Genomic DNA, 27,274 nt, shown 5'->3' with positions numbered 1-27,274 from the left:
AGCATTTTCCACGTCATACCGTATTGCTGCTGCAGCGTTGCCAGGCTTCGTCATGTCCAGCTATACAAACGCTTACCACTGCGTTCACACAGCCGTCAGCACAGGGCCGTGCGGGACAGGTTTGCAGCTGAGGAGCAACAGGCTGCCTCGTAGAGCCTGGTTGTGAAGGAGGCTATGCCATCTGAGTCTGTCCACGTATACTCAGCGACGTTCACACAAGGAAATCACCTAATGATGCCTTCTCAGAATATACCACCATCCTGGGCTGTCTCAACCCAGAGCCTACACCCTCCAACCACCCGGATTCGGGGACTGGTTAAACCTGAGGAAGCCAGTGCGTGTCCTCAAGTCAGCAAAGGCACACTCACCTGCCCCATCAGGAGTGATGGTTCCCAGTTTCACGGCTAGCGGGTAGCCCATGTCTCTGTAATGCTCCAGCGCGTGCCCATTGCCCCCAGAGCTGTCAAAGAACCACTTCCCGCACAGGACAGAGCCGTCAGTCAGATTTAGCCACAGGTTTTCTCGCAGGTCGCATCTGGCACACTTCCAACCACTGCAAAGACATCAGAGAGCGATCAGAACAGCCAGAGAGCGTCGTTTAAACATTCACATCTGAGACAACAGCGCATTTCCAGCAGGCAGGTCACAGCAGAGGCGCGGCGGAGTCACAGACACTGGTACTTCCCATGTTCTCCCCTTAAAACACTGTTGGCCAGACGTGGCGGCTCACGCCTGTAATCTCAACACTTCGGGAGGCTGAGGCAGGCAGATCACCTGAGGTCAGGAGTTCGAGACCAGCCTGGACAACAAGGCGAAACCCTGTCTCGATTAAAAATACAAACAAGGCCGGGCGCGGTGGCTCACGCCTGTAATCCCAGCACTTTGGGAGGCCGAGGCGGGTGGATCACGAGGTCGAGAGATCGAGACCATCCTGGTCAACATGGTGAAACCCCGTCTCTACTAAAAATACAAAAAATTAGCTGGGCATGGTGGCACGTGCCTGTAATCCCAGCTACTCAGGAGGCTGAGGCAGGAGAATTGCCTGAACCCAGGAGGCGGAGGTTGCGGTGAGCCGAGATCGCGCCATTGCACTCCAGCCTGGGTAACAAGAGCGAAACTCCGTCTCAAAAAAAAAAAAAAAAAAAAAAAAATACAAACAATAGCCAGGCATGGTGGCATGCACCCGTAATCCCAGCTACTAAGGAAGCTGAGGCAGAGAGAACTGCTTGAACCCGAGAGGTGGAGGTTGCAGTGAGCTGAGATCGTGCCGCTGCACTCCAGCCTGGGAGACAGAGCAAGACTCCGTCTCTGAAAAAAAAAGAAATTGTTTCTCCCCCAGGGTAGCAGGATGACTCAGCACCCTGCCCGCTACCCAGAAGTGGGCTAGCCCCTCCAGCAGCTCTGAGGGGCCTTTACTTTCTAAAACTGACACACAGTTGGGGTTAGGACAGGAGCCCATTTCCTTGCAGCTCCTCCATGAGACAGAGGAGCTTGACCAAGTTTAAAATATTAAGGATCCTGTGTGTATAAATGGCTAGAGTCCTGAAGCATTAATCACATGGACTACAGCTAGTTTATACAAAAGCTCCACTGCAAATCTAAATTAGTTAGAAAGGAAGCCAATCTGACTAAACGCTAAATGCCTACCATGTGCCAAGCACCTTCCAGAAGTCTCATCATTTAATCCTAATAAACACCTTTCGGCATCACTGTTGTTACAAACGGAGAAACGGAGGCCCTCGTTTCCTGAGACCACACAGCAGGTGAACACAGCGCACCTGTCAGGACTCAACCACATCAGACACATTCCCAATCCATCTGCCTCTGTAACCACACCGGCACCTCGTGAGAGGAGACGTGAATGGAGCCCAAAGGCTGTTCCAGCCAAAATGTGACAGCCAAGGACTTGTGAGTTGGAGTCCCCTAAAACAAGACTCTGAGACAAAGCGGGGAAGGAAAATGGCTTGTCTGGGAGGTGATCCCAAGGAAGAGGCGAAGACACAAGAACGGGCCGGAGCTGCTGCGGGACATGTCAGTGAGCCAGGGTACGCTCACCGACAGCCTGTTGTCAGCTGTGGGTTGTGGCCAGCCTGTGGGCAGCTGGGCTCAGGCCATGCGGGGAACTGCAGGAGACAGGTATCCCACTTGGAGGGGCAGGAAAATGGGGTATTACTCCACCCACACCACAGCCACTGCCCCAGGAGGAGGGAGGAAGCTTCGCTCCGGTGTTTCCGACTGTCCCAGGCGCCAGCCATATTGGCTTCAGCAAGCAGAAAAAGCGCTCAAGCCAAGGGTCACAAGTGCTTGCAACTGGCAGCTTCAGGACAGGGAAGGGCTGGGGGTATGGGATGGGCACATTCAGCATCTCTATAAAGACACAGACAATTTCAGAGAGAAGTTTTACATTTACTTTCAATAAAAGGCATCTGGGCTGGGCACAGTGGCTCACACCTGTCATCTCAGCACTTTGGGAGGCCGAGGCAGGCAGATCCCCTGAGGTCAGGAGTTCGAGACCAGTCTGACCAACATGGAGAAACCCTGTCTCTACTAAAAACACAAAATTAGCTGGGGGGGGGGTGGCGGCACATGCCTGTAATCCCAGCTACTTGGGAGACTGAGGCGGGAGAATCACTTGAACCCAGGAGGCGGAGGTTGTGGTGAGCTGGGATCACACCATTGCACTCCAGCCTGGGCAACAAGAGTGAAACTCCGTCTCAAAAATAAAAATAAAAGGCATCTGGTAGAAAAAAATATAACTGCCAATTCAAAAAAGAGAAAACAAATATTCATTTGGCCAGTTTTAGGGGAGTGAAGTTCCATTCTGCGACTCGACTCTCACCTTGGAGGAATCCTGACTCCGTTGTCCAGCTGCATGAGGTTGTTGGCGTACTTAGACACCGGCAGTTCATTTTCCCATGTGTCTGGGTCCTGCTTTCTGTACGGAGATTTTGAGCTGAGAACAGCATCGCAAGCGATGGTTACCTGTAAGACAAACCCAGGTGTGATATAAAAAAACATCTGGCAGAATAACAATTTGCTAGTGAATAGCAAATCCACTAGAACGTTAGTTTAAAACTGAAGAAATGCACTGGGCATGGCTGTCACAGGAGCGAGAGCCAGCTGTCCTGCACGGGCCCTGTGTCCAGCTCGGCCTGTCCCTGAACTATTGACAATGACACAGACAGCAAGAAACGAGATTCATTTTCTAAGCCCAAGCTTAGAGGTCAGATTTAACAATTCCTGCCACTTAGCAAGCAGGGTGAAAAGTCGGAGGTGAGCAACTTGCAAGGGTGGAATCAGACACAGGAATGCCCAGGACGTGCCCAGGTGGTATGTCTCCCTCACAGCAAACGAACACACAGCTATCCAGCATCTCAACTTATCACACAACGGCGTGTGGTCATGGGCACTCGGGTGGCATGGAAGCAGCCTGGCTTCACTTCTTAATCTGGTGCAAATGTGACCCTGGACGGGAACACGCCTGGGTGTCTCTGTGCCAGACAGGTCCCCATCACGAGCAAATCTGTGATGTCCTGCGCGGCACCAACTGACCGTAGGGGAGGAGGGAACAGACTCTCTGCCTTCGCCCTGCCCGACTGATCCTGGCCAAATGCCTGTTACCCAATTTGCTTTTGGCTTAATGCTGTAAGCCATTTCCAGCTGTCTTTTAAAAACGTATATTCTGGTTGCAAGGCAAACTGCCTTGGAAAAGTTTGGAAGTTCATCAAATAGTTAAACAGTTACTGCATGACCCAGTAATTCTACCATCGGCCTGCACCCAAGAGAAATGAAGATATGTGACCACGCAAAAACTTGTACACACTGTTCACAATAGCATTATTTATAACAGTCAACAACTGGAGCCGGGCACAGTGGCTCATGCCTGAAATTCCAGCACTGAGGGAGGCCGAGGCAGGTGAATCACTTGAGGTCACGAGTTCGAGACCAGCCTGGCTAACATGGTGAAACTCCGGCTCTACTAAAAATACAAAAATTAGCTGGGCCTGCTGGCATCCATCTGTAGTGCCAGCTACTCGAGAGGCTGAAGCAGAAGGATGGCTTGAGCCTGGGAGGCAGAGGCTGCAGCGGGCTGAGAATGCACCATTGCACTCCAACCTGGGCAATGAGAGAGAAACCCTGTCTCAAAAAAAACTTTTTAACAAAAAATAAAAATAATGGAAACAACCCAAAAGTCTACGGATATAACAAATAGAATGTAAGATAAAATGTTGTACATACAATGGAATGTTATTTGGCAGTAAAAAGGAATGAAATATTGATACGTGCTACAATATAGATAAACCTTGAAAAGATCTTCTAAGTGAAAAAGCCAGTGGCAAACAGCAGCATATTACACAGTGCCATTTACGTGAAATGCCCAGACTACGCAGTCCGCAGAGATAGAAAGTAGATTGCTCCGTGCCGCAGGCTCGGCTTGGAGGAGGCGCTGGAGGACAGTGGGCTGTGGGGTTTTTGGTGAGGCAAGAGAAACATTCTAAAATTAGATAATGCTGATGATGCCCAACTCTGAATATAATAAAAGCCACTAAATTGCTAACAAAAAAATAACAAAATATGTCATCTATATCACTGACATCCTGCACAATGAGCTGACCATTTTCCCCTGAGTAGTACTTCCCCATGTCTAGGTCCTGGCATCTGACCCTAGAACGAAGGAAGAAACGAGGAGCAGTGAAGGAAGTGCCCTCAGCAACCATGTCAGCCCACCTCGCCCAGGGCGAGTCCCAGGAGCCATGTGTCCAGTCCACCCCAGCCCTCCTGGTCCTGGCCACCCTCATGGTTCCCCCACAGCCACACGACAGCCTCTTCACAGCGGCCTTTCCTCTGCCCTGCCCCTCCGCTCTGCACAGCAGCCAGGGTGATCTGCTGTGAAAACTACATCCTATCCTTCCCCAGCGTAAAACTCTCCAAGGTTATACTGACCGCTGCTGATGGATGACACAGCTCCTCAGCCAGGAACAAGAAGGGGGTCCCTGGCCTCAACAAGCTTGTAATCCGTGAGAGATCAGGATACAGTTAAGCCTTTCAAAGGTGATCCTCCCATGTATCTCCCGTCACAAAGGCTGTTGCATAATTTGCTTTTTCTTTCCATTATGAAAACTCATCTCCCATCACCTTCACAAGTGCCCACAGAAAAGAGAGCTGAGGTCACCACAAGCCGCTTCCAGGCTTTATGGGTTTGGGACATGCCACCTCAGCACTTCTGGCCAGGACTTCTTCCTCATTCCTGACTGTGAGGAGCCCAGGATCGGCGGTCAGCAGTGGTGAGAGTTTGGAGTGGAGAAGGGCAGGACCTGACTTTCACAGCAGACCACTCTGGCTGCTGTGGGCACAGAGGACGGAAGGCCACGGTAAAGAGGCCGTGTGTAGCCTCCTCGTCTTTCAGTCTGACCTGTCATAGCCCCCTTGCTTGTTTCACCAACTACCTGAATCCCGTGTGTCCTCCTTAGGACGGTCTCCGCCCCTCCTAGATCTTCTCTGAGTGCACTCTGACTCTGAACAAGACTCAGACAGAATACTTCTCCTTTGTCTTTGAAATTCTTTCTGGCTGGCAACAAACAAAACAGCCTTAGTCTTCTGTGCCTATAAAACACTGACCCAGTGTTTTTAGAATATCATCCAGAATCACTTAAAGGCCCTTTTCATGGGTGACAGCTGAAGGTCAGGAGCCATCATCCCATAATCACACTGCGAATTAATTTTCCCGGGTATGTTATCTGAAGTGAAGTGAAAAGACCTTGGTACTAGCCCGGGCTCCATCCCAAGCCTTCAGAAGACTCCATTTCAGTTCTGCACTGGAACGAGCTCAAACTGGCTCATAAGAGGCCAGTTTTAAATTTTAGGAAAGTTGGCAAGGTGGTTGCTAAACACAGCCATTATAAAACATTAAATCATACACACTTACAACTACATAAAATGTTTTTGAAAAGGTGACATGGAATCAAAAATTCTTCACTTCCTAGTTGTTTTACTGTATCTTCTTGTGGTCTATGCACTCTGGAGGCTTTCTTTACATGCACGTCAGCTGCATGCTGGAAATTCCGTGTAACGGCATGCTACTACCAATCTCTTTCCAACACTGAATTCATTGACAGCCTGAAATCAGCCATGGTGAGAGTATTTACACCATGGAATCAGCCGACACTGCAAAACAGGGCGTTTGCCCCCTCCGGAGCCCACTGTTAAACATTCACAAGCAAACCACTACTCCAATTGCTGGTGTCAAGAACGAAGGCATTGGATTTCCGGCTCCAAGTTCCCTGCCGAGCTCACAGTGCTCTGACTCTGTGAACCTGGCATCAACAGGGGCGGCTTAACATTCTGGTGGGACCTACAGAGTAACTCTCTGAAGTTCTTCCATGCTAAGATGCTCAGGAGATGAAGGAAGAATCAACTGGTGAGATGCTTTGAGCTCAATACTTTTTGTCATTTAAAAGTTTAAAAAGACAATTGTCATCGCCAAAAATGTGGCAAAAGCATGAAAAGAAAATATAGTAACTTCTAGGTAGGTAAACCCATCTGTTACCAGGAGGTAAGCCCAGGCTCTGCCTGTAATCCCCCCACCCTCATCTTCCAAACAATCCTCCCTTCTTTTCTCATTCTTCAAGTATTTCTTAATACTAAAAGACTCTATATTAAAAATGATTATATATCTTGCTGAATTCAGATTTCTACAGCACATCTATTTTAAATAAGAGTATTCACATTTCAAATTATATTCCAAGTACAACAATAATAAAGGTTTTTTAATTAACTTTTTTTTAACATAAAGTCTTATTCATGAGGGACTGTAAGGAAAATAATTTATCATAACGTTGATTCACAATATGTGTCTTCTGACAGCAGAAATAAGAGTTATATTAAACAGGGTAGTAAGAACTCTCAGTATTACAGAAATATAAGCATTAGTATATAATTTCAGGTAACGGGATGAGGTGAGGCCATTTTGTCCACTAACATATTTTGTCCTTGGTGATGGCCACAGGAGTCAACATGGAATGGGAGGAAGCAAAGGTAATTTAATTCCGCGTGCCTCACTGCACGCTGCACACTTAGAACTAAAGGAAGAGGAACCATAAAAAATAGACACAAAATTCTCATTTCTATAGTCTCAGAGGTAAGGTGGACTGGGGCAAAAGAGAATGAATGGTGGAAACCTTAGTCCCTAATGACAAGGAAACCCCGAGCGCGAACGTCCCCTCTCGGTAGGCCACGCGGGCCGATGGCAGCAGAGAGAGTGTGGCCAGCTCCCGAGGACCCTGGGACCCCACGAGCTGGCTTTGGTTCCGGGAAGAACGGGCAGGGGGGTCTAAAGCCAGCCCACCCTGACCCGCTGCCATCTGTGGCCAGGCCCCGGGAAGCCAAGGTGTGCAGAGTGGAACAAGAGGAAGAGAAGCGGGAGACGGGAACAAAAAGGGAAGAGGGCGAGCGGCACAGGCAGGCGAGGGCGGGTCCTCAGGGCCCCGGGTGCGACAACCCGAGGGACCGTCTCACCGCCAGCAGCTCCGGCTTCGCGTTGAGAAAATCAAGGTCCCTCCACGAAACGGGATCAGGAAGAAAAGAGAAGCGAAGAGGAGGAGGGACCTCGCCGCTGGAAGCCTCTGACGCCTAGAAAGCTGCCTTCGTCCCCACGGGGCGGGAAACGCAACAGCAGGCCGCGCGCCCCCAGGGCCCCCCGCGCACCTGCGCCTGGCCAACGCCTGGCCCCTCTGTCACCGCGCTGCCGCGTTTCCGCAGTGGGCACGCTGCGTGGAAGGGCCACGTAATAAACAGGATAAAAAGGCTGTCATCCCCCGGTGGGAAAGCCGTCCCTGCGGCTCCGGGGGGACAGTTTGGAAACCTAAGGAACGGACAGTGACTCGGGAGGCAGGAAGCCAGCCCAGCCTGGGGCCAGCCTAACGAGCCCCGAGGCCCGCACCGCGCCAGGTAAGAGAGCAGAAGGCCCAGCGCTGCTGGAACGTGAGGCTGCAGGACCCGCCACAGAGCGGAAGAGGTGACCGGCCAGGCGGCTCACGCCCGTCATCCCCACACTTCGGGAGGTGGAGGCGGGTGGATCACCTGAGGTCAGGAGTTCGATGCCAGCCTGACCGACATGAAGAAACCCCGTCTCCACTAAAAACACAAAAACTAGCCGGGCATGGTGGTGTGCACCTGTAATCCCAGCTGCTCGGGAGGCGGAGGTCGCGGTGAGCCGAGATGGCGCCATTGCACTCCAGCCTGGGCAATATGAGCGAAAGTCCGTCCCAAAAAAAAGAGACGAGGTGTGTGCACGTGCGGGCCAGCGCTACTGACACGTGAGCCTGCAGGACCCCGTCCGCGGAGAGGAGAGGAGAGGTGTGCCCGCGTTCATGCCCATTCTCACGCTTGTCAGTCCAGCTGCTGTCCCCGCCCTGCCCCTGCAACCGCCCCTGTACACACGCACACACACCCCTGACACACGCACATGAACACACACGCACACACCTGACACACACACCTGACACATGTGCACACATGCACACGCGCACACACCCGACACATGCACACACACGCACACACCTGACAAACACCTGACACGCACACACGCACATGCACATGCACACACGCACACACCTGACACACACACCCGACACATGCACATGCACACACGCACACACATCCCTGACACACACACACGACACACACGCACACACCTAACACACCTGGCACGCGCACGCACACGCGTACCCCTGCACACACGCATGCACACGCCTGACACACGCACATACCTGACACACACGCACACACACGTACACGCGCACACACGCACATGCACACACACACCTGACAGCCACGCGCATCTAGCTAGCCGCCGCGCACACTCACTGACCAGGGCTGGCAACTCCTCAATATTTGGTAGTGCTATTTCATAGTGATCTGGGAATATAACAAGTTTGGCTTCATCTTCGTATTCATAATCGTCGCTATTTAAATCGTCATCAGTATCTAGATCTGGGGAGAAAACAAAAACAGAGAACAAGAAGTGAGGAAAGCAGCATCCGCACTGCTCTGGGGAAGCAGCACTCAAGGTCGGGGCGAGGCGGTCCAAGGGGGTGACATCTACAGCCTGCTCCTCTGACAGGGCGGGCCATCGTCCCAAACCGGCAACAGCACGCCCGTCCAGCTTTCCTGAGTCGTGAACACTCACGTATCAGCGACTGATGCATGGAGAAGACTGAGCCATTTCATAAAGCTTTGCACTTAAAATAGACCAATGTGCAAGATACTCAAAGAATTTCTCAGAAGGAAAATGTCTTAGAAATTCCTAAAAAGGAAAGGATTGGTAATTCCACTGTCAGGTACTCGGCTCCTGATTTCACAATAGGCTGGAATGGTTGGTTGTTTTTTGGGTTTTTTTTTTTTTTTTCAATATCATAATATGAAAGGATGGTTTTAGAGTTGGCGCACTTAGGTTCAAGTCTGGCTCTAAAACATAATGTCACTTTGGGCAAGTCACAAACTCTCCAAGCCTTAATTTTCCCATTTCTTACATGGAGATAATGGTATATATCTCACATAGTTCATACGGGAGATAAACAAGAACAAGAGACCTGGCAATATAATAGGTAGTTGATACATGTCAGCTATAATTTAAAAACAGAATCTCCCTCTTGCTCTCTCCCGCTCCCTCTCTCAGAGGGTTGAGTCACTGCATAGTAGACCAGAGGGGGAAGCCCTAGAATGTGAGTGGTCAGATTGTCCTTGGTTGCAGAGAATTCTCGGCAAGAAAGATGAGCTCCTTGGTCAGGTGTGGTGGCTTACGCCTGTAATTCCAACACCTTGGGAGACCGAGGCGGGTGGAACATGAGGTCAAGAGATGGAGACCATCCTAGCCAATACAGTGAAACCCTATCTCTACTAAAGATACAAAAATTAGCCAGGCGTGGTGGCGTGCGCCTGTAGTCCCAGCTACTTGGGAGCCTGAGGCAGGAGAATCGCTTGAACCCAGGAGGTGGAGGTTGCAGTGAGCCATGATGCAGCCACTGCACTCCAGCCTGGGCGACAGAGCGAGACTCCATCTCAAAAAGAAAGATGAGCTCCTCTAGCCTGTTATCCATCAAGCTGTCGCCTCTTTGCTCGGCTGGGCTCTGGTAAAGGTTAAATAAAGGCTCAAGGAAATTGTCTTGTCACAATATTTATATAGACATTTCAGCATCACTTGTACAGGGACGCCAGCATCCCAGATCATGTTTGTATATTTATGCTTGGAACTATGGTGACAAAGAGCTAGTGAGTTATATTCCACTCACATGCACACAAAAACAGGCACACGAACACACAGAAATGTGGGCTCTACAGACAAAGTTATTTCATTTATTGAAGCAGCCACCTGAGAACCAAAGGGTCCAGACTGTTATTACTTGTATGTTTCCAATCAAAAACCCAGTATATGTTTATGTACAGCTCTGCTCTTAAATTCCCAAAGGCAGGGCAGTCTGTAGTAAGAAATGAACAAATAAGATACAGCTGAAATGAAGTCTAAGCCTTTTTTTGTTTTTGGAGGCAGGCTTTCACTCTGTTGCCCAGACTTGAGCACAGTGGCGTGATCATAGCTCACTACAGCATCAAACTCCCAAGCTCCAGCTATCCTCCCATCTCAGCCTCCTGAGAGGCGAGGACGGCCCGGCCTGGCTAATTTTTTTATTCTTTGTAAAGACAGGGTCTCACTATGTGACTCAGGCTGGCCTCAAATACCTGACCTCAAGTGACCCTTCCCACCTCAGCATCTCAAAATGCTGGGATGAAAGGTGTGAACCACCACACCTGGTCTAAATGTTTTAATAGAAGACTCTAAATAGTAAAAGTCAGAAATACCAAAATAAAGAGCCAAACTAAACACTGCTAGGGAGCTACAGAAGAGAGGGTCATTTGACAAAAGGTCATTTTAAAGAAGATTCTGTGAGTTTAGGCGGTAACTAAAGGCATTTCCTTCAAGGATAGAATTCAAAGAAAGATTCTATATGTTATAAAAATGTGAATGCTTCAATATCTATAACATTTTAAGTTGGAATCTAAATGTTTAATAAAAATAGTATTCAACCCAATATAATATTATTTAAATCATAGTTTAGCCTTTAGGCTATGTAGAAACAGAAACGTTTATGCTATGTTAATGCTAAAAATACAAAATTCATCTTCACTGTAAAGACTTTGTATTATGCTCATAGACAAAAATGAGAGGGAAACCTAAACAAATGAAAATAATGAATGAATGAGCTTTATTCTCAAATCTTTCTTTATTACAATATTGTATATATAACAATGTTAAGTAACCAAAGCATAAATCTTGTGATTGTTTGTATGCAGATTCAGCTCATATAAGATATTATCTCTTTTCCACAAAAAACATGCTCATTTAAAGCTAATTCAATCAGCATAAATGAAATACAAAAAAAAAAAAAAAAAAAAATCCTTGGCCAGGCACGGTAGCTCACACCTGTAACCCCAGCACTTTGGGAGGCTGAGGCAGGCAGATCATGAGATCAAGAGATCGAGACCAGCCTGGCCAACATGGTGAAACCCCGTCTCTACTAAAAAAATACAAAAATTAGCTGGGTGTGGTGGAGCATGCCTGCAGTCCCAGCTACTCAGGAGGCTGAGGCAGGAGAATTGCTTGAACCCGGGAGGCGGAGGTTGCAGTGAGCTGAGATTGTGCCACTGCACTCCAAACTGGCAACTGGCGACAGAGCAAGACTCTGTCTCAAAAAATAAAAATAAAAAAAATTAAAAATAAAAAATAAAAAAAGTCCTACTCTGGCATTTGCTAGTTATGTAACTCTAGAAAATGTATTTCTAAGGTCATTTTTCTCATGAGTAAGACACACATATTATCTACCGCACAAGACTGTTAAAAGTGTATTAAACAAGATAACGTTTCAAGGCTAGTGCAGGATCTGGTAGGTTCTAGGGGACTCCACAGACAACAGCCACCATCAGCACCCGCTTCGCCGCGTCTTCCCTATTCCTGAAACAAACACAAGCGAAAGCACCTTCCCTTTTCCCTTCCCTTCGGGTGCAAGACCATGGCACATGTGGGGATCTTCTATGAAATCTGGGCATTCAGAGGGTATGACCTCCCACTTCTTCTGGACTGTACGCTCAGAGAGCAGGAAATGAGTGTAACCGCCACGTCGCTAGCCCCTGTACTGTGCCCGGCACATGCCACACTCTCTGTAAATGTCTGTGAATAGGACTCCAGGAAGCCCACAGCATCAACATGCTAAAAACAACAGCAAAACAGGAAGACCAAGAGAGCCGCACTGCATTTTAACTAGCAACTCCTGTGTGTTTAAGAAGACGCAAACTGCTGCCGTGCAAAAAAGTCGGACTGTTTTGCTTCTTCACACTTAGTTGACGTTTACTTTTATTTTATTTTATTTATTTTATGTTTTTGAGATGGAGTCTCGCTCTGTCGCCCAGGCTGGAGTACAGTGGCTCCATCTCAGCTCACTGCAACCTCCGCCTCCCGGGTTCAAGCGATTCTCCTGCCTCAGCCTCCGGAGCAGCTAGGATTACAGATGCACACCACCATGCCCAGTTAATTTTTGTATTTTTAGCAGAGACAGGATTTCACCCTGTTGGCCAGGCTGGTCTTGAACTCCTAACCTTGTAAGCCGCCTGCCTTGGCCTCCCAAAGTGCCGGGATTACAAGCATGAGCCATCGTACCCAGCTGTACTTTTATTTTTAATTCAATGGAATGGAAGAGGGGCATGATCTTTCCCAAAAAACTTAATCCAAATTAGGGAAAAGTCCACCAGAGGCAACCTACATTCTGATTTAGGAGACAAATCTAGGTTCCTCCTGAACATATACAACACCACAGCCCTAATAAAGCCAAGATTTCCAGATGTCTCGAAATCATGTCTCGTCACCCCAAAAATATTTAGTTGAAAAACCTACAGAGTCACCATGCCCTAGGGCAGGTGTCTCCAAACTTTTTACACAGGGGGCCAGCTCACCGTCCCTCAGACCGTTGGAGAGCTGCCACATACTGTGCTCCTCTCACTGACCACCAATGAAAGAGGTGCCCCCTCCTGAAGTGCGGCGGGGGCCGGATAAATGGCCTCAGGGGGCCGCATGCGGCCTGCGGGCCATAGTTTGGGGACGCCTGCCCTAGGGAGACCCATCTTCTCCCCAGCTGCTACCTTCTATCTGGCTCTTACATGGCAATGCCCAAGAGAGCTTTCTCCAAGTTAAAAAATAATAATAATACCAAAAACAAAAGTCCGGGCGCCATGACTCATACCTGTAATCCCAGCACATTGGGAGGCTGAGGCGGGTGGATCGGAAGTCAAGAGATCGAGACCATCCGGGCCGGCATAGTGAAACCCCATCTCTACTGAAAATACAAAAATTAGCCGGGCGTGGTGGCGCACACCTGTAGTCCCAGCTACTTGGAAGGCTGAGGCAGAATAATCACTTGAACCCAGGAGGTGGAGGTTGCAGTGAGCCGAGATCGTGACACTACACACACTCCAGCCTGGCGACAGGGCGAGACTCCACCTCAAAAAAAAAATTCTTCCCCAACTCTGCTTCGACAGCGGTCCCGGGATCTGAGAAGTGGCCGGGACTGCCAATTTCCCCAGGACGCCCGAGCTAGGAAGGACAGCGAGGGGATGCACGGGCCCTGCACAAGCCAGGGCCGGGTTCCCAGGTCCGCGTTCTCTCAGCCTGACCGTATCTATTAACTGTCATTGTTGGAGGCACGTGTCTGTCCGAGGCTGCGTCATCTAACCGACTCTTTACCTTCGGGAGAAGGTACAGGGGAAAAGCCTCTTCAGCACAGGACATGTTCTGTCTCCCACTTCAGAAAGAAAGAGCAAATGAAGTTTATTTGAACCCTCTGGTTATCAGAGGCGCAGACGAAGCTTCTGAACAGGCCCGTTAGCGAAACTCTGCACACATTTCCTGTTTTCAGTCCATTGCTCAGCAAGTTTGAACCCCCGATCTAAGCTAAAAGCAGCGGAATTTGAGTTCTCTGAGGTGAAGTGGCGGATCCTTGGAGGTTCTTCTCTTCAGACACAGAACCGAACTCCTTACTCCTGTTTGTGAAAACTGGGGCAGGCTCCATAAATATGTCAATATTTCACACCGGTTTTTATGATGTATCAAACACACGTTTTTTGTTTGTTTGAGACAGTCTCGCTCTGTCGCCAGGCTGGAGTGCAGTGGCACCATCTTGGCCCATGGCGATCTCTGCCTCCTGGGTTCAAGCGATTCTCCTGCCTCAGCTTCCAGCGTAGCTGGGACTATAGGCACGCACCGCCACATCCAGCTAATTTTTTGTATTTTTAGTAGAGACAGGGTTTCACCATGCTGGCCAGGCTGGTCTGGATCTCCTGACCTTGTGATCCACCCACCTCGGCCTCCCAAAGTGCTGGGATTACAGGCGTGAGCCACAGCACCCAGCCCCATATATGGTATTTTTTAATTAAATACATCAGCAGTTATTTACATATCTATGCAAATTTTTAGCTTTATTGTAAAATATATATATGGAATTAGGCCAGAATCATGTTGTGAACCGTAGGGTGTTTCTTGGAGAACCCAGAACCCCGTTACCTCCCGCTTCTCTACTGTCTCTTCCGTATCAGCCTATGCCCCAAACTCACCAGCATTCATATTTTCGCAAGTTATCTTTCTGGCTGAACTCCCCCAGTTCGCAGGACCCCTAAGCATCCCAGCATTTTTTTCATAGCAACCCTAAGCCAAAAGAAATGCCTAATGCTTCTGTTTATTTAGTAGTTAGATCCAAAAAGCTTGGTTAAGTATGTATGTTCTAACAACCAATTAACCATTTGCCAAAAAAAAAAAAATACATGTAAGTCGAAAGAAAAAGATTTCCTTTCATTCCACAATCGCGCAGCTCTTCGCTGACGGGACGTGCACCTGCTGGCCGACGCACAGCTTCTCTCTGGGTCGGATCCACCGCGGCCACCCTGATTTCCCACTTCACACTGATTTCCCGGTGTGCTTGACTTTTACCACAGAAACCACTTTAAAAACCCAGCTTTACAAAGATGTGAAGTTATCGGAAGGAATACAGGGTGACCTACTGGTAAAAGTACATTGTGTTTAGTTCATGCAAAGGCTGAGCATCACTAGGCTCTCTCAGAGACTTAAAATATGCCTCAGGGCCCTGGTGAGCTCACGGTAGCACTCCAGGGGCCTCAGAACACGGCTTAGGAGCCAGAGGGTTAATGGGTCCCTAGGGACCACAGGAAAAAGAATCTAAAAGCTCTATATGTGTATAGACAGTCACTGGGAGAATACACTATATACACAAAGAGGTACCCACAGAAAATTTGTCTCTGGAGTCAGTAACCGAGAGGCTAGGATACGGGGAAGAGAGGGGAAAAAACTTAATTTTCACCAAACAGCCGTTTATAACTTCTCAATTTTAGGCTTTACCCATGAGGTACATACTGAAAAAAAAAATTAATTCTAAATATTTTTAAAGTATAAAATTTAAATGATTTTTCAATTACCAATAATTGTGGTTGCTGGTTTAAAAAAAAATGGCAGCAAAAGCTAATGCTGAGGTCACTTGACTTGAATGAACATCAAAGTAATTTGGAGGAAGAGTGTTTTGCCACTGAGGGGCAAGGTGGTACTCAGGACACGCAGCAGCCACGTGGCACCAGCCAGTGGCCTCAGCTTCCCTTATAAAATCAATTGCAGGTTGCAACCAAATAATTCAGTGGCTTCAATGTCACCGTTGAGGCAACGGAAAAGGAATTATTTATTCACAGTCATCAAATGAATGGGAATAAAACACCTCCATCCAAGATAAAGCATTGGCCACCTACAGCTGTTCCGTGAAGCAGAAGATGGAGCATCACAACTTCAGCACCAGTGAAATAGCACCTCCTAGTGATAACATCACAGAGAAACTGCAAGAGAGCTCCGAGTTCTCCTCCTCTCCAGGACGAACCCACCCTGGCATCCCTTTGAAGGGAGTCTGTGGCGGAGGCTACCAGCTGCCTCACGACACCTGCTGTCCCCGGCTTCCTAATAAGAGACACCAAACTTTACTCAGCAAAGGCAACTGGTGGGCTTTCCAGCCTCCTGTGCAGTGAGGTGGCCGCATGACCAAGTTCTGACAGAGAGGCGTAAAATGACTGGGGCTCTGTGAGAAGGCCAACAAAAGCAAGGTGACTCTGCTGGGAGATCAGACAATTTTGTCCTTTCCCCCTTCCTCTTTCATGCTTTCCAGAATCGGGATGTGATGGCTGGCATTCCAGTAGCCATTTTGGACCATGAGGTGACCCTGAGGTGGGAAATCACGGGCCAGGATGAAGGGGAAGCAGGAATGTGGGAAGAGTCTCAGTCTCTGGAGAACATGAGGCCACCACGTCACCCCACTCACTGTTTCCCAGCACCCTCCACATGACAGCAAAATAAGCATCTATCTTGTTTAAAGTTAACACAATCAGTTGGGCACAGTGGCTCACAACTGTAATCCCAGCACTTTGGGAGACCTCAAGGTCTTTTGGGAAGAAGACACAAAAGCTAAAGGCCAAGGTCAGCTAACTTCTTCATTCAACCAAAGAAAACATAAAAATTAACAACGGTAAGTCAAAATGTTTAGTTATTTCTGCTTTCAGGAAGATCCTGCTAATGCCACTTAATTCAAACAAAATCATATGATCTATATTAGTGAAAAGAGCTGGATGCCTGACAAGCAAAGCATCAGGAGGCATTCAGCAGTTTCAGCTTTGGGTTTCATGCTAGCCTGGTTTGGGTTTGGTTGGTTAAATTGGGCTGTGGACCAAAGGCAGGTTGAGAAGTAAGGAAGACTGGCCAGGGCAGAAAAGCCAACTGCAGAGAAGCATCATACAGAAAAGCATGAGCTGAGAAGCAGGGGAGACAGTAAGCCTGGGTCCCGCACAGAGCACCCGAGAACCAAGCCAGGAAAGAAACCCAACTCCACAGCAGTCCTCTATGGCTTTACTTTTCAAATAATTCATGTGAGGGGGCCGGGCGCAGTGGCTCAAGCCTGTAATCCTAGCACTTTGGGAGGCCGAGGTGGGTGGATCATGAGGTCAAGAGATCGAGACCATCCTGGTCAACATGGTGAAACCCCGTCTCTACTAAAAATACAAAAAATTAGCTGGGCATGGTGATGCGTGCCTGTAATCCCAGCTACTCAGGAGGCTGAGGCAGGAGAATTGCCTGAACCCAGGAGGCGGAGGTTGCGGTGAGCCGAGATCGCGCCATTGCACTCCAGCCTGGGCAACAAGAGCGAAACTCCGTCTCAAAAAAAATTTAAAAAAATTAAAAAAAAAAAATTCACGTATCTTTTCATCACAATAACATGTTTGTTATAGAAAAAGCTTAAATACAGATAAGCAAAAAGACGAAAATCAGAATCACTTCCATTCTATGACTGGGAAAGAGCTACTATTAACAACTGGAATATTCTTCCAGAGTCTTCCAATTCCCAGATATGTATGTACATGTATGAATTTGTATGTAGAAACGTATGCACACACAGACATACATGCATGCACACACACACATACATCTGTATCTCTATACACATGTGTATACATGTATGGCATTTTTTTACAAAAATGAAATCATACTGCGGACACTATTTTGCAAGTCCTCCCAGACAATAATCTGAGGCATTCAGGTATATAAACTTGTTCGGCCAAATAGTATCAAACCACTTTTTGCTTGAGAAAAGCATATCAGAAGCTTAATATAAACTATGGCCATAATTATATGATATAGAAATCAGTAGTCATTTGCATAAACAAATCTGGCTCTTCTGAATAAGGGAAATTTTCAAATCCACCATGAACCAAACACTAGAGCTGTGATTATTGCAGGCAAGTTCCCCTGGTGCTAAAATCAGTGAGTAAAACTTTGAGGAGAAACAAGATATTTGGCACAGTCTCAAAGTATCATTCCTGAAACATTTCTTAATCGCACTGTAACTTTACAGTGAAGAAACCCAGCAGACGCTACCTTAACGCCGCTCGAGTTCAGCGTCACCAGTGTGACAGCTCACCCACGTCACGCACCCGACACCACGCACTGCGAAGGGTCGGCTGTGGCTGCAGGATTCTTTCCAAAATGCTTAGCTTCACATTTTTCATGAGAAAACATCAGATAACACCAGACTGAGGTCTATTCTACAAACTAACTGGCCGACACTCTTCAAAGTGTCAGATTACTAGAGACAAAGAAAACCTGCAGAGCGATCAGAGTCTGGAAAGGGTTAAACAGGCACGACAGCTAAAGACGACGTGGAGCCCTGGACTGGACCCCAAAACACAGAAAGGACATGGGTGGGAGAAAAATTATGAGATCTCAATGAAGCCTGCCGTTTGGCTAATTTTAAAAAGAAAAAGGAAAAAAACGCCTTTTTTTTCCCCGAGAGACAGGGTCCCGCCCAGGCTGGAGTGCGGTGGCACAATCATAGCTCACTGCAGCCTTCACTTCCTGGGCTCAAGCAATCCTCCTGCCTCAGCCTCCCAAGTCACTGAGACTACACACACACTACCACACTCAGCTAATTATTTCATTTTGGGGTAGGGGCAGGGCCTTTTTATGTTACCGAGGCTGATCTCAAACTCCTGGGTTCAAGCAATCCTCCTGCCTCAGCCTCCCAAAGTGCTGGACGTACGGGCGTGAGCCACTGCGAGGGGCAGTTATTTAAAGTCAGCGAAAAATTGGCCGGGCCAAGTGGTTCACACCTGAAATCCCAGCCAAGGCAGGCGGATCACCTGAGCTCAGGAGTTTGAGACCAGCCTGGGCAACATGGTGAAACTCCGTCTTTACAAAAAACACAAACAATTAGCCAGTTGTGGTGGTGTGTGGCTGTGGTCTTGGCGACTCAGGAGGATGAGGTGGGAAAATGGCTTGCGCTTGAAAGCTGACGGCTGTGGTGAGGCAAGATGGCATCGCTGCCCTCCAGCCTGGGCAGGAGAGCCAGACCCTGTCTCAAAAACTACAAATAAGCAGGAAACAGACCAGAGGCAGAGTTATCGTTGCTCTCTAGTCACTCTAAGTATAACTGCTTCAAAGCAGTGAACCCAACTAGGAGAGCTAAAAGCACACTTCACTGGTAGCTAAATGCAGAGTGGAGGCAGGCTTTTAAATCAGTGCCTCTTAGCCTTAAATTGCACAGCAATAAACCATCTATTACTCCGAATCAAAAAAGACGCACATGAGTCTGCACACGTACACACACAAACGTAAAATCTGAGCATGCTACGGGTAACTATTTACCTAGAAAAATCTTGGAATTCCTCCTTTTTGGTAAAGCTCCACCAGACGCCCCTCTTACCTTCTGAAAAGGAAACAAAAGATCATTAAAATGCAACCTATAAAATACACATATTTGTGGGAGAAAAGCACATCTCAGAGGTTCCTAGTTTTTATAGAAGGCCAAGAAGAAATATCCCCTCTAGATGAGCAATTCCAGGATAAACTGACCCAGGTCCATGCAGGTAGGTGAAGGGCAATGCTATCCATCTGCTGGTTTTTATCAAGTGATAAAGAAAGCACTTCTGGAAAGAGAAATGGAAACCAGGGATCAAGGTGAAATCGACGCTTAAACTTCACATCAGCACCTGCTCCCAAGAGGGCTGGAGTCCAGACCTGATCATGACAGACTCAGGAAAGATGACGGGGCTCCAGGAGGGCGGGTCTCACTGTCCTGCTTACGCCGTGGGTCTCCAGTGCTTGGCACTGGACATGCTGAACAACTACCGTTGAAAGGCTTAATACATATCGATAGTCACTAACAGTCTGGTCATACGAAATCTCAATCTAACCTCCCTAAACATTTTTGGAGCACCCACAAGTGGCTATGTGCGTCATCCTAAGGAGGGTGTATTTTCTGCCTGTGGTAGAAGTCATCAGCAGTATTGAAGTAAAATGCCCATCAAGTGGTAATACAAAAGAGGCCATTCATCTGATGCTTGCACGAAACATTTTCCTCTCAAATCAATGATAATACCAAAACTCTATTCCAAGCAGCCACCGGTGCCGAGACCTCGTGGCCCCTCTTCTGCTTCTGTCTGACCTCTCCTGAGTTCTAAGTATCCTTTCTCACACTGTAATATTTGACTTCAAAGGCTGACTCATCTTTGCAATTCTCACATTAAGTTTTGACGGCTTCTACTACAGCCTTACAGTGCACATCCTAGGAATCTGTATTATAGGACACTTTAGCCCAAAAACTCGTCCCTCCAAATACTGATGTCAAATGCATTCCTCTTAGAATCCCTCCCCTGTGATCTCAGGCTCTTTCCTCCCCTCTCCACTCACCTGCCTCAGAAAGGAAGGAAATAAAACCTATTGCAAAGGCACCTTTAACAATCCTGGAGGTCCCTGAAATCTCTCTACAGAACTTTATTCTAGTCTCAATGCTCCCTCCCTTCTGCAGGATGGAAGAAAAATATCAAAGAGGGTTGCGTGAAGATTTGCTAGAACGTGAGCCTGTCCCCAACTGTAAGATTCACATCTTAGACTTGCAAAAAAGGAGAACTTCCTTCTAAAGACCATCACCTCTGCATCAGTCAGCAACCAACATCAACAAGGTGTGAGAAAACAAAACTCCTCCATCAGCAAATACAGCTGTGCCCACGTGTCAGGTTCTATGCTGGAGCTCAGGTGTCAACTGAATGAAGACAGGATCCATCTTTTAAGGAGCTAGCCCACACAGTAGGGGACCATATATGTAAACAAATGGCACCACAGATTCTGGTGAGTGCTAAGAAAGATTAGAAAAAGGTACAATCATATCATAAGGAGCAAACGATCAGTTCATCTGGGGATAAGGGTGTGGGTAGGGCTGGTCAGGTAAGAACAGCAGCAATCCTGGCATACAGCAGCTACTGAGTAAATATTTGTTGGATGGATGGATGGATGGGTGGGTGGGTGGGGGTGGGTGGATGGATGGGAGGGTGGGTAGGTGGGTAGGTGGGTGGGTGGGTGGATGGATGGATGGGTGGGTGGGTGGATGGATGGGTGGGTGGGTGGGTGGATGGATGGAAGGATGGATGGGGGTGGGTGGATGGAAGGATGGATGGGGGTGGGTGGATGGATGGATGGGTGGGTGGGTGGATGGATGGAAGGATGGATGGGGTGGGTAGATAGATGGATGGATGGGTGGGTGGATGGATGGATGGGTGGGTGGGTGGATGGATGGATGGGTGGGTGAGTGGATGGATGGAAGGATGGATGGGGGTGGGTGGGTGGATGGATGGATGGGTGGGTGGGTGGATGGATGGAAGGATGGATGGGGATGGTTGGGTGGGTGGATGGATGGGTGGGTAGATGGATGGGAGGGTGGGTAGGTGGGTGGATGGATAGATGGGTGGTGTGTGGACGGACAGACGGATGGATGGATAAAAGGTGGATGGATGGACGGATGGACAAATGGATAGATGGGTGGATGGATGGATGGACGGAAGGATGGATGGGTGGGTGGATGGATGGATGGAAGGATGGATGGGTGGGTGGATGGATGGGAGGGTGGATGGATGGGTGGGTGGATGGATGGGTGAGTGGATGGATGGGTGGGTGGGTGGATGGACAGATGGATGGATGGGTGGGTGGATGGACGGGTATTCTGACTACAGGGAGTACAGCAGGTAAAAGGGGAGTGGGAATAGAAGACATCCTAGACAAAGAAAACAGCATATACAAAAGCATAAAATCACAGTGTGCTGCAGAAAGAGGTGGTTTGCTCTTCCTGAAGCACAGACTTGGTGGATTAAGAGTGAGGGTCAGAAAGGCTGTAGGCTCCAAATCACAATCACCTTATAATTTCATGCACAAGAGTTTGGACCTCATCCTGTAAAACAGGAAGAACCATCACAGATGTAAGAGCCAGTGTGTCACAGACGTGTGCATTTGGAAAGACGGCTCTGGAGCTGTGTGCAGACCGGGTGGGGGTGAAGGCAGCAAGTCTGAAGGAAGGAAGGTCAGTCAGGAAGTGACAGCACGAGCCCTTTAAAGGATAATGAGCACACAGACCTCAGACAGGAACAGCGGGAATGCAGAAGACAGGGTGGGCCTCAGAGCTGTTCGGGAAGCCCAAATAACAAGCTCCCTGGTAAGACACAGAGGGAAGCAGAACCAAAGAACATCCAGCTCTCTGGACCTCAGAGGAAGGAAATCTGTGAGCAAGAGAACACGGTGTTCAGTCTGGGCACACTGACCTTTAAGTACCTATGAGATGCTGGAGTAGAAAAATCCAGACCAGAATAAGATGAACAGGTCTTCACCTCCAAGGAGATATTAATTTAAATGTCATCCGCTTAGAAAAAAGCGGTTAAACAAACATACGGATAACCCTGACGAAGAAAAGCATCTTTCTGAGGAAGAAGACAGGATTGGCAAATGGCATCCCAGGAAATGCCGATAACTAAGAGGTAAACAAAGGAAGAGATGCTGGCAGAAGACACTGGGAAAGGACAGGAGGAAAGCCCAGAGAGGATGGTGTCAAAGGAAGCAGGAGAGGTACAGGTCCCAAGGAGAGAAGCTCAGAGACGCAAACACTCAAAAAGTCAAGTAACGTTGGAGCCAAAACACAGCCCCAATGCGCGGCGGCTAAGGGGCCACTGAGCACGTGGGCGGTGTTAGTGGGTTACCGGGTTCACACTGCAGTGTTGAGTCTCAGTGGCAGATCAGTGCAGGTAAGATCAGAAATGCTTTTAAAGAAGCTCTAAATCAAAGAGTCCAGTGACTGAAGAAGGACACAAATTAGAAAGATGGTTTCGTGGTTTGTTTGTTTGTTTTAAGAGACAGACTCTCAGCCAGGCAGGGTGGCTCATGCCTGTAATCCCAGCACTTTGGGAGGCCAAGGCGGGCAGATCATGAAGTCAGGAGTTCGAGATCAGCCTGACCAACAGGATGAAACCCCGTCTCTACTAAAAATACAAAAATTAGCCAACCGTGGTGGTGTGCACCTGCAATACCAGCTACTCGGGAGGCTGAGGCAGGAGAACTGCTTGAACCTGGGAGGCAGAGGTTGCAATGAACCAAGGTTGCGCCACTGCACTGCATGCCTGGGCAACAGAGTGGGATTCCATCTCAAAAAAAAGAAAAAAACAACAGGAGACAGAGTCTTGCTCTGTTGCCCAGGTGTCCAGTGGCCTGATACCAGCTCACTCTGTAACCTGAAATTCCTGGGCTCAAGTGATCCTCCTGCCTCAGCCTCCCGAGTAGCTGGGACCAAGCATGGCCACCATTCCAGGCTAATTATTTTATTTTTTTGTCAAGACAGGGTTCTCACTATGTTGCCCAGGGTGGTCTCCCATCCTCAAACCAGCCTCCCACCTCGGCCTCCCAAAACACTGGGATTACAGGTGTGAGCCACTGAGACCAGCCAGGTGTGTTCTTTTTTAAGGTGGGAGAAAATTAGCCAGAAGAGGGAGGAGCTGGAGACATCAGAGGAAGTGGAGTTAATGAAGGAGCAAGTTTCCAGAGGTGGGGAACAGGACCCTGAGGACACATCGCTTTCAGCTGAGATGGAATCGAAAGTGGAACCAGATGCAGGTGAGCTTCCAGGACAAAGGAGTAAGTTAGGGGAGTTCCTGTCCAGGGATTCCCTTTTTTCCTGCAAAGTACAAGTCAAGGTACCTTTCTGAGAATGATGAGGGGATGCACAGAAAAGGCTTAAGGAAGCATCCAAAGGTGAGAACGGCCGCTCCCAGGAGTGGGGCAGGACGCAGAACAGAAGGCTTGCTGGGCTTGGAGGGCGCGGTGGAAGAGGAAGGCCGGAAGCTGGCACGGTCTCCAGCCCACCACGGCATCCGCGCGTGGAAGTGGACGGTGACGTGACGGAGTTCTGGAGGATGGCCACGGAGCGAGGCAAGGGGCTCAGAGTCAGCTCAGGTGCGGCGGGCTCAGAACGCTGGAAGAACTGAACCGTGAGAGGCAGGCTCAACAAGTCATGGGCCTGAAGGTCTGCAGAACCCACAACAAATGATCAAAACAGGAATAAGTGAGCGGAGATTGTGGTCAGAGAGTGCAACATATAACCTGAAATTCCAGAGCCAGGGCTGACTGTACACATGTACCAGCATCCCACAGTTCTGCTGCTGACCTTGTGACCCTGAGCAAGTTATTAAGTCTCTGGGCCTCCGTCTCTTTCTTTCTTTTTTTTGAGTTTCCTAAATTTCATCACTTTCTATTTAGTTATACAAAACAGACTTCACAAGAATTATGATGCACAACCTAACAGAATCAGTGAATGTAAGTCATTCAGTAGCAAGTCAACATCAAATGACCATGAAGCTCATCACGGCATTCATGCCTCATCTGACCTTCTGGCCTTTCTTCCTCCTCTTCCTCCTGCTCTCCCCATTGTCCAATTTTGAGATCTCTTCTTTGTTAGGAACTTAAACAGAGACTATATTACGAAGGCTAAGGTGAGAAATTAGAGAAACTGCAAATCAGCCTTGATCACTGAGGAGATCCAAAATAGTGTACAAACAATCAGAACTAACGTAAACGTCGAACAGCACTGCTAAACATAAATCAACATCTCTTAATTAACAATATCTCCGGCCGGGCGCGGTGGCTCATGCCTGTAATCCCAGCACTTTGGGAGGCCGAGGCAGGTGGATCACGAGGTCAAGAGATCGAGACCATCCTGGTCAACATGGTGAAACCCCGTCTCTACTAAAAACACAAAAAATTAGCTGGGCATGGTGGTGAGTGCCTGTAATCCCAGCTACTCAGGAGGCTGAGGCAGGAGAATTGCCTGAACCCAGGAGGCAGAGGTTGCAGTGAGCCGAGATCGCGCCATTGCACTCCAGCCTGGGTAACAAGAGCAAAACTCCGTCTCAAAAAAAAAAGAAAAAAAAAAACAGTATCTCCAAATACCATCAACAACCAGTTAATGTGTAAAAAATAAAGGAAAGCGGTCATGGTAAAAATACATATATTTTTTCACTATTCATACAGTAGTACAACCTTTCCCAGTGTTTATAGTATCACCCTTTACACACGCACACATTTTATGTGTGAGTTCCTTTATAGAAAATTACAAAAATTATTGAATGACAAAAAGGAAATGTGAATAAAGAGGTATCTGTGTTAAATACTTGATAAATATTTATAAAGCACGGACTATATGATAAGCACTGCTAAGTGCTGAGGACACAGCAGTGAATAAACCAAAGTCTGTGCCCTCATCGAGCTTATACAAGGATGTGGATGATAGTTAATCTATAAATTCAATGTGACGGTCATCACAATCTCAATAGGATTTTTTAAACTAGATGAACTAATTCCGTAATCCATACAGAAAAATAAATGCCTAAAAATACCCAGGAAAATTGTGGAAAAATAAATATGGATTCAACTATAGAATCGGAAAAAGAAAGAAAAATGAGCATGGAAAAACTGCTTGCACAAGCAGATAGCAAGGCTTGCCGTACCAAAGCAGAGACACACAAATTAGATCGACAGAACGCACCTGAGACCCAAAAGAGACCCACATGTGAACAAGCTAAAATATAAAAGGGTAGCCAGGCGCAGTGGCTCCCACCTGTAACCCTGGCACTCTGGGAAGCTGGTGGATTGCTTAGGCCCACGAGCTCAAGGCTAGGCAACACGGTGACCTGGAAAACATGGCAAAACCACTCTCTACAAAAAACGCAGAAATCAGCCAGATGTGGTGACACACGCCTGTGGCCCCAGGTACTTGGGAGCTGAGGTGGGAGGATCGTTTGAGCCCAGGAGGCTGCAGCTGCAATGAGCCGTGGTAGTGTCACTGCACTCCGGCCTGGGAGACAGCGTGAGGCCATGTCTCAAAAAACAAACAAAATGTGTGTGTATGCACGTGTGGGGGGTGTGCGCATGGATGTGTGCGTCTGTGTGCGCATGTGTGTGCGTGCATGTGTGCATAAAGGGTGATACTATAAATCACTGGGAAGGTTATACCACTCTATGAATAATGATACTGGTTATCAATATGAAAAAAATAGATTCCCATTCTTCACACAAATTAAAAAATAACCTACAGATGGATTAAAGACCTAAAATGTTAAAATAGTCACATTCACACATACTTAAAATAAATAAAAAAAATTTTAAACTACTATAAGAAATGTGATATGGTCTGGCTGCGTCCCCACTCAAATCTCATCTTGAACTGGAACTCCCACAATTCCCCCATGTCACGGGAGGATCCTGTGGGAGGTGATTAAAATATGGGGCGGGTCCTTCCCTCGCTGTTCTCATGACTGTGAATGAGTCTCATGAGATCTAACGGTTTTAAAACAGGAAGTTCCCTGCACAAGCTGTCTCTTTGCCTGCCCATCCACCTAAGATGTGACTGGCTCCTTTCTGCCTTCCGCCATGATTGTGACACACCCGCCCCCCCAGTCACATGGAACCGTAAGTCTGTTAAGCCTCTTTCTTTTGTAAATTGCCCAGCCTTGAGTATGTCTTTATCAGCAACATGAAAACAGACTAGTACAAAATGTCTTTACGACCTTGAGGTAGGAAACAATTTCTTAGGCAAGATACAAAAAGCACAACTCATAAGACAAAAAGTTTCAGAAATCTAACTACTTCAAAACTTACAACTTCTATTCTACAAAATAATTCACAAACAAAGTAAAACGACAAGCCACAGGCTCAAAGGAAATTTAGTATGTAGCAAAGGTCTGGTATCCAGAATGTAAAAACAACTCATCATACTTATAAGAAAAAGAAAAATCCATAAAGAAATAGGCCAAAAATATAAATAGGCAAATCCAAAAAGAAAAAACCAGAACGGAAAGTACAAAGAAATGTGCCAAATATTTAGATGCCACTTCCTACTCATTAGATTGGCAAAAACAGAACTCTGCCCAGGGGTTGGTGAGGGTGTGGGGAAGTGAGAAATCTTCATTTCTGCAGATCAGAGTGTAAACAGGTGCTGTCACTTTGGGGAGGGACTGGGCACTATCCAGTAAAACATAACACGAGCGTAACACGAGCGCTACCACTTCCTCAAGAAATCTGGCACATGCGCCCCAAGGAGAAGAATATAAAAGTGTTAACCGATGCATTCTTTACAGTAGCAACAAATAGAAACATTCTAAATGTTCATCAAGGGGGAAAGAGAAGAAACTAAGGGCCCCAAGATGAAAAACCAAACAGCTATTAAAATGAATCAAATACATCCAGATGCATCTCAACATGGACAGATTCCAAAAGAAATGAATCTTCTGGATGCTGAGGGGGAAAATTCAAGAATTTTAGAGTGTGACA

General features: G+C 47.6%; 1 protein-coding gene across 1 annotated transcript in view; it reads right to left on the bottom strand.

Annotated features, from left to right (window-relative positions):
• Window positions 1–27,274, bottom strand: part of USP13 (ubiquitin specific peptidase 13) — a 123,985-nt gene that overhangs the window by 66,812 nt on the left and 29,899 nt on the right. Inside the window, exons 3-6 of the mRNA XM_039478645.2 lie at window positions 19,283–19,343; window positions 8,870–8,991; window positions 2,840–2,982; window positions 369–553 (exon numbers count right to left, since the gene is read on the bottom strand). Of these exons, the coding sequence (XP_039334579.2) occupies window positions 369–553; window positions 2,840–2,982; window positions 8,870–8,991; window positions 19,283–19,343 (511 nt within the window). The remainder of the gene's footprint in view (window positions 1–368; window positions 554–2,839; window positions 2,983–8,869; window positions 8,992–19,282; window positions 19,344–27,274) is intronic.

Source organism: Saimiri boliviensis, chromosome 8 (genome assembly GCF_048565385.1).
Source record: "Saimiri boliviensis isolate mSaiBol1 chromosome 8, mSaiBol1.pri, whole genome shotgun sequence".
NCBI lineage: Eukaryota > Metazoa > Chordata > Mammalia > Primates > Cebidae > Saimiri > Saimiri boliviensis.
This window is presented reverse-complemented; position numbering and strand designations above follow the sequence as displayed.